The 12,725-nt window shown below is 30.9% G+C and overlaps 1 protein-coding gene across 2 annotated transcripts in view; it reads right to left on the bottom strand.

Annotated features, from left to right (window-relative positions):
- The window catches only part of LOC116768762 (pituitary homeobox homolog Ptx1), a 30,801-nt gene that overhangs the window by 8,819 nt on the left and 9,257 nt on the right, over positions 1-12,725 (bottom strand). For both annotated transcript variants that reach the window (XM_032659571.2, XM_061526924.1), the window contains exon 3: positions 2,426-2,548. In XM_032659571.2, coding sequence (XP_032515462.1) covers positions 2,426-2,548 — 123 coding nt within the window. The remainder of the gene's footprint in view (positions 1-2,425; positions 2,549-12,725) is intronic.

Below are 12,725 nucleotides of genomic sequence, written 5' to 3'. Positions count from 1 at the left end.
TCCAAAACTCGTCAAATTGTTCATACTCATTAGAAAAACACAAAAAACAGGAGCATTTATAATATGAGTGACATTTAACACGTCGGTGGTCTAAGTTTGTTTGCTATTCCTTAGCGCCAGAACTAATCAGCTGATTACCGTGGTATGTGGATATAGAGCTGGGCATCCATCAGGACCCACCACCGAGAAAAAATCCTTTCCTTGAGACATTCCATGAAATTTTAATACGACTTAGAACATAACTACAGTGTGGCAATAAATCAATATAACACAATCTAAGCCGCTGCCAAAACATAGTATTGACATAATCTCATATAATACCTTCAAAGAAATATAACATCTGATTTACGAAATTAAATAACCCATAGGGCTTTAGGAATTTGTGATATTAAATATTTGTTTCGCTTACCAGCGATGGTCGTATCAAAGAACATATCTCTGAGTGATAACGTGTTATCACATACGAATTGTTTTCATTTGTAATTTAACATTATAATCGGATTAACCTTAGAAATTTTATTGCAGCTTATCTTGATTGAAGACACATTAACAATAATTAACTCGCTTTTATATTATACGTACATGTCACCTGTGTTATGTATATGTTTATATAGGATAGAATAATACATATGTATATAATAAATAAAATCTATGTAGCTACAAACTAATAGTAAATGGAATAATGTATCGAATTCTGCTGAAATATAAAAAATACTAAGGTACACATTTTAAAATAAAATATATATTTTTTTATACTTTTAAATGAAAAAAAAAAGAAAAAGAAAGTATCTCCATGTTTTAATAAATTCCCGATAGAAGTTAGCTTTAATTCTCTATTTATTTTAATTAACACTTGAAATATATTGAGTATAGAAATTTGAGTGAATCATTTGTAGCCGTAACCTACTAAATGTAAAATTATCCGGTGCCGGTGATAAGATTACAGATACACCTTAATTTGCTAATTGAGTCAAACCGGAGATGAACCGTCCGAGTAAAGGATATATTTATATTATGATTACAGCATATATTAATTTAAAACATACAAAAGAATATTAATTGAGTTAAAACTAATAAAACTATTGGACTATCTTATTAATTGATTAAATGTACAGTCGGTTAACTGAGAGTAGTCGTAAAAAAATATCAGACTAGGTATAGTAAATTAAATTTAACAAAAATATATATATTTCTTAAATATGAAATGTATATATATACATAATGAAGGTGAGCGTAGTGTACGTGTCATAATGAGCGGGACGGATTAATACAATATGATAGCGGGTGTAGGCGAGCAGGCAGTCCGCGGTAGGTTAGTCCACAGTCGGCTACCGCGGGCGTTGTTGATTGCGACATCGACAACAGTCGATAGATGATAAGTGTTATCATCGGATCGCTTTGTGAACGCGCCGACCCATCCATCATTCGGAACAAGCTTTGCGTTCAGCCGACACGACACTAGCATGGCAAATAGCGCTCAAACATGTGTCCCGATATCATTTCCCACTTCACAGCACTGTTATGATAAACCACAACGTTACCTTTAATGTCATTTAAAATGTTATGTAATTGGTGTAGCGCTTACAAATATTTGGTATCAATAATGTGTTTGCTATTGTCGGTAGTAGCCTTAGAAAGGTCTCGACTTATAAAACACAGTATTTCATTGACATCTCCGCACATGATACCGCTGTAAGTAACGTATGTGACATTATTTGATTTCACAATGAAAATTCGTCACATTCATTATCATCATAGGTACCAAGTGATGTTTAATGTTCAAAAATCATGTAACACAATTATCTAAATCAATACGAGCTGTGACGTGTTTCTCCGCGTATTGTTTGTTAGAGGATTAGAATAACTCTTTATTTGATATAAGATTGTATAGTCTCAGACGGTTTGCGCAGCTAGAACTTCAAATTTGATATTGAAATTATTTTGTATTTCTTAAAAATATAAATTTAAATATTGTTATGTACACTTTTTGTTACAATTGAAATTGCTGGTCATATATTCTACTTCATTCGTGTGAGTGTTTATTTATCTATAATTCAAGTTTAAAATTTTTTTATCAACATGTCTTTTCACAATATACCTACCAATGATAGTTATTTTGAGTGCCACTAATTTTCTTAAAAACAAAAAATCCATTGACATTCATATAATCTATACAGCTAGTTTTTTTTAAATATAATTAGAGAATATAATGTTAGAACAATATGTTACATAATATTCGAATTTGAATTTTTTTTAATCAAATCTAGATCAAAATATACCTTATATATATATATATATATTGCTAAGATACTTGGACTACATTATACGTAATTAAATAGATTAAAATATGAGGTAATAAGTTACATGATATATAACTGTTCTGTGAACACGCTGTATATATGACTAAATAATGCTGTTTACTCACTGTCATCGGTGATCTTCCTATCTCTCCGTGGTCTCGGCGGAGCGTACAGCGACTGTTCCACGCTGGACCCTGACGCCAGCGACGAGTGGCCACTGTCCCGGAACTCACCAGTCTCAGCCCACACTGCAACCAAGACTGTGTCGTTAAAAAAATTATACTACATATAATATACAGGCTGCAGGCTACAGTATACAGTGACACAGAGATTAATATTAGTGAAAAATATTGACAGGTCGCACCTAGAAATATGTAGTGCTTTGTTTTGTTAGGGATGTAAAGGGTATTATGCAAGTTTGTATATTGTTATCGTTGGTTGTTTTGTGAAAACATAAATTGTGACTTATGTCCCCATTAATATTTTTTTTGTTAAGTTCCAACATTTCGTCCGTATTAAAGAGATCTGAATCGAACATATGTCCCGCCGAGAAACAAAACTGTTTTAATTGTGTCAAAGATTTTTTTTTTTATTTTATAGAAATTTTGGTAATAGTTTGGGACAGATATTGTCTTCCCACATTTAATATATATTTTATATATTAAAGACGAATAAGGTCCCGGTATGAAGGAACAAAGTAAAGGAAACAATTCAGTAATCCAGAAAGTTAAATGTAATCTGAAAATCATTACGAGACAACACATGAATTATCTTCGCGCTCCTTTTCAGCACATTCGTTAATTTTATTGTATTAAGAGAATGTATAAAATTAATATGATTTACTAATTATATACACAGCCTATGTCTCTTTACGGGACATAATTTAAGTATATAATATAACAACGAGCAAATATACCTTCTTATGTACAAACTGTTTAGTTTATATGTTCTTATTTAAATTTATTTCAAGATCGCTAATGAGCCATTAGTTTAAAGGATCTCAAAATGTATTGGGTGACGTTGACGCCCCGTCGCTTTAGCGTAATTAAGTGTCCCTGAACACTTGTTTACAAATTACTCACAGGAGACAAGCTCGTGTGTGTTAACCCTTATTTATAAATATCGCTCGCATGACAACGGAAACTTTCAAAGTACGTAATTTGGATTCCGTATGGGACATTCCGTTAGCTGTTTTTAAATGATTATAACAACTCTTACGTAATCTCTCTCGTGTCAATATCGTCAAACGTTCCTTTCTTTATTTTTATATCGGACATCTTTATTATGAGAGCGTGATTCCATTGTTTTCAGAAAAGTCACGAACAGACAATCGAGGAGTTTGAAATGCGGCTCGTAATTAAATACAAATTCAAAAGGCGGTCGCGATAATTATATATTTTTTGCATTTATTTATTTACAATCTCCCATTTCATTCTTTTGTATTTCAATTAAAAATTGGTTTCACTTGTTATGGAATATCGGCGTAAGATCGTAATTTTTTGATAATTTTGATAGTGAAATGATAAAAAGCACTGTTAATTGTCTTATCACACAACAAGAACAAACGGCGGTCCATACAAACGTAAAGTACAGACACTCGTTCAAATATATATATACATATACATACAATGTTTGCTGGTTTGATAACAGCTGATAATACTTCATTGTTTTATAGGGGTTGTAAAACCTATCTTGCTTACAACAGATTGGTGACAGTCGAGAATAAAAGATATTATTTATAATTAATATATAAATAAAAATGGTAATTAAATATATTAACATATATTACATGTGATTTTGTTTAGACAAATACTAATATATACTATATAGTTAGTGTCAGATTGAATTTCTATTTTTAAAAAAAACAAGGACAATGGCTATGGCTATTTGTTTTGTATGAAAAATTTATAAAACTGATTTTTCGAAGCAGGCCTGCTCTGCCAAAATTATAAAGTAATAAATCAATGTAAAGAATATACTATACCTAAATGTCTGTTTATCTGTCAAAATGATTATATCCGAAACTAACCGCAATCGTCCTCTTTAAGTGTTATATTACTGAAACATTGAATATTTTATTGTAATAATAATTCACTATCGAAGAGATTTTAATAATTCCGCGTCAGCCGCAGATTATCCGCGACAATATCATTAAAATCTATATGAAAAATCTGAATTATTTTGTATTTTAATATATTGCTGATAGATACTAATGACCTTCTTAACGTAGCTTACCAAGTGTACGCCTGTTTTAACATTGAATGGAGAAATGCCAAAAGATTTATTTGAAAAACCAATGTAAGAAAGATTTTCATACAATTATTGTACTTAAAGTTAGTAATATTTTTAAATTTAAATAAATCGGTTTTAATATATTTTGTTGGTCCCATTTGTCTTCGAGATGTTTAAATTCGGGAAGAAAAGGTATCCAAAATTGGCTTTGAGTACTTACTTACATAAAACTACCCAGATCTTTAAATGCAAGTTTTAACACAAAGTAATGTGTACTGGTTATGTTATACATAAAAACTTCTGTGTGTATGTTTTTATTACTCATGGATGGAAAAGAAACTTTAAATATGCAAGTAAAGTCGCATGAATCGTATCTCTTCATAGATACTTTCGTACTTTCGATTTACTTCAGGCAATTCATTAACGAGATAAGATTCATTTTGAGGTACATAATAAACAAATAATAATGCTGGCGGAAATACAGATTAATTACCAATAGTTATGGAGTGAGTCATAAAAGAATTTATTTATTCTAACAATATATGTATAGAATTTCGCAAAACTATTAACAATATAATGTTCAAGATTGTACACTGAGTACTTATTATAATTACGTCACTTACACACGATATAACAACTCTCCAGATCGTATTAAAATACACAAATACTACGCATTTCAAAATAACACAAACTATTAGTTGATAGATTCAAAAATATACGGTGATGTTAGAAAAAATCGTCTATGAGAGAGTCCGTAAAGATTTATTTTTAAAGAGCATTATCATAATTTTCATCAACTAAAGGCGGTTGAGAATAGGACAACACACATAAAAACTTTTTTAACATATGTTTATAAATATAAATATCTCTGTTTTTTCATTTTTTTTTTATTATGAAACTGTTTAGTAAGTATCATTAATTTTTAATGACACATACGAATGAATTTTCCTATAAGGCTATATATATATATATATATAATAAATTTGGTATATTACTTTTCATATATAGAGAAAATTCTTACTTATTTAATAACAAATCCTAACTGTAACTTCTTCCTCATATTTACATCGCACTTTACGTATTCAATGTGTAATTGTATAACTATTAGTATCTAGCTGTCATCTGCTTTGCTACAGAATACTTAAATTGAAGGCAGCTGTGAGAGTAGAGAAATTATCATGCCCATTTAAATTTGGAATTATAACCAAAAAGGAAGCGACTCCACTAAAAACTATAGTTTTATACGGCAGACATTCCTTGAAGAGATGGCTCCTTGTTTGACTTTAAGTCAACAAAAACAGTATTATGCAAAAAAATTAACACCCGTCAATACATTTAAATAAAAAAATTTATTATAAAATAAAATTAGCTCTTTTTTTGTTTTAAAAAAATTAATCACTTTAATTGTAGTAGGTGACAATTAGATCTAGCTAAACTCGTAGATTCAGAATCAGTCAAATTTAAATACAACGTCTACCCGCTTGTAGATCTAATCGCACTGGTCAACAAAAACACAACTTTTGCCTGTAACATGAAAACTTTTATCTAATAATGTTTAGGACAAGGATAAGGATAATATTTATTATTAGCACTCCTTTATTATGAGAGTTTGTAATATGCACACTAACAAATATAACCGTATGAATATTTCCAACGATTAGATTAAGTATGCCTATAAATTCACTTAGAAATTAAAGTGACCAACAGCTGCAAATATAATACTTATTGTCACATTGCAGAGCTATAGCCGTACATTGGTATACTAAATATATACTGTAACATATTTAAGTTTACATTATTATTATTATTTGTACATTTAAATTAACACTTGACTATAGTTGAGGTTAATCAATTTTTTTACCGACTTCAAAAAAGGAGGAGGTTCTCAATTCGTCTGTATTTTTTTTCTTTTAATATATCTATGTTTTAAAAGTTTGGCAAATCCGTTCAGTTTCTGATTACTCAGAGGTGGAGATTTCATCGACATTATGTTTAGTGTTATTGTGCTAAATATATATGTTTCCCTATGTTTCCCATATTTTTTTTCTGTTAAAATATAATCTAGATACATGTACATATGTATTTGAAAGTTTAACTGTCACGAACATTTATATAAAGTTGGTGATGTTAATTATTTATTTATAAGCAAATGAATAATTTAAATTCGGACACAGTACAAGTGCGTGATGCTATAAATTGTCTCGTAAAACGTGTGTAAAGAACATATAAGACAGAATTTTTGTATTTACACTGTAGACAGATAGTCGAGACGGCAAACACAGATAAGTAACTTTAATTTACGATCTCGTCCCTGAGTTCACAGACTGGGAATGTTACCAAATAATAATAACATAGAAAGGTCACTATTACTAGACATTATTATACTTTAATACAACATACTCTTAATGATAAAAGAAAAATTAATTCGAATAAAAAATATTATGTGCAACATTGCAAAGACTGGACCGTGAAGTACGAACTTTCAAAACGTTTTCATTACTGTAACCACGGCTCGCGAGTTTCACACATACACATAAATTACAGTTATCTATTAATAAAGCTACGTTCATACTACGGTTTGCGAATATTTACGATGAGAAAACCTGGGTACTTTCTGAAAAACTAGACTAAAGGTATGTACAGGTACCATATAGAGTGAAGCTTCTAACATCATACGAGCTGTCTCTAAAAGCCCTTATTCCACATGCGGCTTCTCCGTTATATCACTACAAAAATAGTACGAAAGTAATATGGAGTGAAGAAATGTTCCATTCTACGTTCATTCGACGGTTGTGAATGGCCCGGACACATACCTATTTTGAGTAAAGTCACTGATCTTACATTTAAAATATGCACTGGACGCTTGACTCGACATGACATCTGATAAGTTACTGATAGCACAAATCATATGTTCTCGTCTTAGAATTTTTGTTAATAAAAATTTTCACCTAGGATTCTCCTTTTGTTTTGTTTGCCGCTTATAAAAATGTTATTTATACAATACTCTCAATTAGATGCCTCAGTACATGAATGCTCATATTGCTTTTAGAAATAGAAGCTAACATAAAAAATTCTTTCTTGCCTGTGTTAGCTAGACTTTTCATCCTGTCAGGACTGTAGGCAGTGCCGTAAAGGTATGATTACTAGTGAGTCGATAACGAAATTTAAAAAACTGAATTGTAAGATTCATACAATTAAATATATAAATATTTACAACGTCATAATAAAATGTTGATAAACACATAAGTAGTATGTAATAATATTGATTCCACATTAGACAAAACAATCCAGTACCCAGCTAAAACAATTAAAAACAAAGTAAGTGACATTCACAATGCCTAAAATATAACTATCTCATATATCTATAATAGATTTAATCGCTAACATTTAACTGTCAAATATTAAACACCTCATTTGTAACAGTTGTAATGACAGACTAACAAATGTACAACAGTGACGTATTGTTATGAGTAATGTGAGCGTCGCATCAATTATGTTACACATCTTAATCTATGGTTTAAATATACTTAGCGACTATGAAAATACACCATGGCTTCGTAAAAGACCATTCAAATGTTCACGTTACTCTGTACGCGTGTACATACGTTTGAAATTTTGTAATATTGATATTAAATGTTTGCTTTTATAAAACAGTAGGTACGCTTAGAACAAGTTTGCAACTTCACACGAAATACGAAGTGTTTACAAGGTTTCTATTCACTTTATTATAGTGTACAGGGATTGGTGAATGTAACATGGAAACGGTCCGTATACAATGTCGTTCAAACGTGTAGTAAGCACACAAAAAATATATGTTTTCATTTTAATCGAACTAGATATATTATATACCTTTATTTCGTTAGAATTAAAAGAAAATATGTTGTTTTTTTTTAGTTGATTATAGATAGTTATATTTTAAGAGTACCTAAAGAGTTTTAGTTAAATGTTTACAAAATCTATGAATAGAAGTCTCGAGTACGGGGATTGTATCTTATCTGTTAAGATTGTAACGAGAAGGCATTCTCTTAAAGTTGAAGTGGACCACCAGACGCGGCGGTGTTAAGGCAACATTATGATTATGCTGTGTTTAACTTTTAAGACTTGAATAACACGTTGAAGTGCCTAATTTGATATATCTTAGACGGTTATGTTTTAAAACGAATATTAATTTTTATTCAAAGTTCTGCATTTTCCATTCAACTGTTGAATATTTTGTTTAATTTAGGTATAATAAACTTAAAAACTAATATTTTTGGATTAATTTCGTTTTCGGTTAATTTGCAAACCGTGATTACGGGCAGACGAGACGTAACGTAGTAATCCGAAAACATTTGATTCATTTGAATGAATACTCGCGAAAGTCTTAGAGCTCATTAACTACACATGTTGTTGGAATGCTATTACTTTTTAAATAAAACATATTTTAAGCAGACTTATTAAGGTTTCGTAATTTTGAAATCTTTACTTCAAATTATGAAGGTATCAAGTTACACCATGAACTCTGACATCATAAGCTCCTGGAATTGAAGCGTCTCCGTTTGAAGACTTGACTAAATGGGTATTACGTAATACTTAGTGGCTCGTATCAACACATTAAACGTTAGATTTTTTTCTGAAATACAAATTCATTATCTCATTATAATTCGATCTATAAACAAGATGGAACACTCTAAGAATTTATTAGGTATATGGTATATTAGGTATTATTAGGTATATGGTATTTTCAACAGGAAGCACTCTAATGTAACCAATTTACGACAGATATTATTTCATAAATCAACATAATATTGGAATTAAAGCGGACAATTTTACAAAAAAAAATGATTATGTCATTGATAATAAGGAATTGAATTATTAGTATCGACTATGGTTATAAAATTTTATGTTACAATTGATTTAATTTCGGCACATCGCGATCTCTAGATCATGTTATATAACCTGTAATGAATCAGGTGAAGAAATCGTAAAAGCGGTGTACCAAACTAATAGCACTTGTGATAGTAATATCACTGCTACCGGTTGTGTGACTGTGTTCAGTAGGCAGAGAGCCCGCTGCTAGCAGAGGCGCCTGCTATCAGCCCGTCCAATGGCATCGCTCGCGAATTATCACTCAAATTAATGGCGTGTGAGTTATAAATGGCCGTCGGATTAGGGAGGATCCATTTTATTCCTATTTTGCCTACCGTGAAGAACCTTCATTGAAAACGTACACAAATTCGCGGGAGCGTCAGTTAATTTTAACCGAACTCCGTCTCCTTCCAACGTTTTAATTTCTCTAGTCTGTTTCGCTCCGACCCCTTTGTGGAGCCATTAATCATCGTTTCGCGGTTTGCTGGTTTTTCATTCATATCCAAAGCCTGCGATTCTAAAGGAGCTGTGGTTGGATTTATTAGTTTGAATTCACCTGCTCTTATATACTTATTACGGAAGTCGAACACGAAAAATCACCACCTATATAGTTACGTTTAGTAAATGCAAACATTTTGAATAACATAATAAAGTGTAAAAATTGTGAAGAGATATTGTTTCCGAGTCCTCAGAAACTCTCAATTAGTATTCCAAATAGCCGACAACATATCGTACACATAAATGTAAAGAGTGGACCGTTCGGAGGCACGAACCGCGTATAACTTTTGAATTTCCAAGCTCTACCAAATTTGAACCCTAACCGCCTGAGCATAAGCAGTAATATTGTTCACAGCATTAGAGAACTTCACGCCAGGAGTTGTTCCTATATCACAGAAGCAATAACCGTCTCTTTGTTGTAGCTGTTTAGGTTCAAAGTGATGAAGTTCCGTCGTATCGGCACGGAGTGCGGGACTTTGAGGCTTATGGTAATTGTAATAAAGCGGAGTGCACAGTTATGGTACGTGAGAGGTTCTAGACCAAATCCCAAGTAAGCTGTAACTTCCTTTTGGATTTTCGGAAGACATTTATCAGTCTGATGTGTACGTCTGAAATTTTTCATGTAAAGTCGTTTTAAATAAACGATACAACGTTTAAGGAAATTAAATTAATTGGTTTCTTTGCATTTATGAAGTATTGGTTGTGTTGAGATAACAAAAAAATCTCAACTAGTGACATATGATGAAAGCTATTAAATTATACCTATAATAATAACAAAGTACTTTGTAACTCATTCTCATTATTTTATGATACACGAATGTGTTGTAACTTAACGAATTATTGCTATATAAATTAATGTTTATTAGTTTATGTTTTTCACTGAGAGATAGTCCGTCCCAGAGCGCTCATCATCACTAAATCAAGCAACCCTTCTTCCACAACCAAATTGCGCACCACCTGAGACTTGTAAAAATTCCCCACTAAATTACTTGTAGTTGTGATCTGCGGTGAACCTATTTAGGGGACAGTGGTTTGATTAATTCTGAGTTAATTCTATACTAATATTATACCTATTCTTTAGAAACCCTTTAATTAGAAGTAAATATTTCATTTCAAATTATATGTAGTATATAATTAATAAAAATGCTTCTGAATTGAATTAGAGATTTAAATTATTTTGTTAAAGTAATTTCAATTATTCCCTTATATATTAATATTAGGTAATTTCTCAATTGTAAAATCATCATGACATTTATGTATATTTTTTTAATGTATAATTATCTTCTATGTAATGCTTATAACCTTATACCAAACAACAAAATGAAAATCACATATAACCCTATAATAATAGCAACATATTAAATATATCTTAGGAAATGTGTTGGGGGACAATTGTCTGTCAAAAGAGTACCGAAAGAGGGTGCAAGTGTTCAGGAGGTAATCACTGGTCCCATATGGACACAAATTACTTTCCATCGGACGCCGACGACAACCGCAATGGGGTGCAGTGATATCCCATTATAGATATATCCATAAACAAAAAGAAATATTATAACAACCACGGAACCATCGGATAGATGATTTTTAGGGTTCAACGACAAATAATTTATTTAAAATTTTATATTTCATAGTGAAATGATTTCAAGAAAATTCGAGTACGCATTGTAACGCTATTAAGTGTATATTACTTAAGTAACTTTCGAAATACAGTTTTCATTTAGAAAATACAATTATTTGCTCGATTTTATATAGTTTTTAAATTGAATTTATTATTTTTGAACGAAATTTCCAAGCGATATTATTATTAAAGAAATTTTAAAAACCCCGCTTGAATCAACTTAAAAACTATAATGTTTCAATTTTCGTTTATTTTAAAACCAAACAGTAACTGTTTTATCGTAACAGTATAACCGTACGAGACATATGTCACACCGGGAAGGGAGTTTGGGGTGTCGGTGTCGGTGTCGTAAGCGTCGTCGTTCTGTATATATTCAATTTGCATAAATATTAGCGAGAGCTGTAATATCATAAATATATTAGTGTGGCGATACAGATTTTATGGCGATTACAATATAACGACATCGCGAGGGCGAAAACACATTAACTATTTATTTTGCTTTCTGGTACATTGCTACTTTATAAATGTTACAGCGTTCTGTTAATGTTAAACCTTATTAATTACATCCCATTATGTATGATATTTTGCAGACAAATAGTAACGTGTGTATTATCTTTATTGACATTGAATTATATTTTATATACAGAAATATATGGAGAGAAAAAGAATTAATACAAAAATATTTAGATCTACACCATAATTATTTATGGCTGACTTAGTAAAATTCCTAGTTCAATAACATCGTACACACTGCCAAAACAAATAGGCAGGATATTGTAAAGTCATAGCAAAGTAATATTATTATAAAGTTTCCCGCTCTAAGCGTCGCCATTGTTGTTCGGTCATACATCACGTGACATGTCAACGTGACACAAACGACGACTCACTTTGACATACAAAAATCATTAAACCTCTATCACAATAGACTGATATCAAGCTAATGATATTAATAAATCCTGTTGAATATTAATTAAACTAGACGGTATTACTTTGAAGGATAAATATTTCTCAACATTAACTACCCATGCATTGTTTGTGAAGGGAAATCTTAAAGATTTTTTTTTTATATAATAAAAGCAAACAGATAATAAATTTCATAGACATTGTACTGTTATATATAATTGCATCGAAACCGATATTACGAAGGGCATTATTATTGTGTTTATGTTTACGTATGTTTCACATTGTAGTATTTGGCCATCACCATTATGCCATTATTTGTTCTAGAT

Source organism: Danaus plexippus, chromosome 4 (genome assembly GCF_018135715.1).
Source record: "Danaus plexippus chromosome 4, MEX_DaPlex, whole genome shotgun sequence".
Classification (NCBI taxonomy): Eukaryota; Metazoa; Arthropoda; class Insecta; order Lepidoptera; family Nymphalidae; genus Danaus; species Danaus plexippus.
This window is presented reverse-complemented; position numbering and strand designations above follow the sequence as displayed.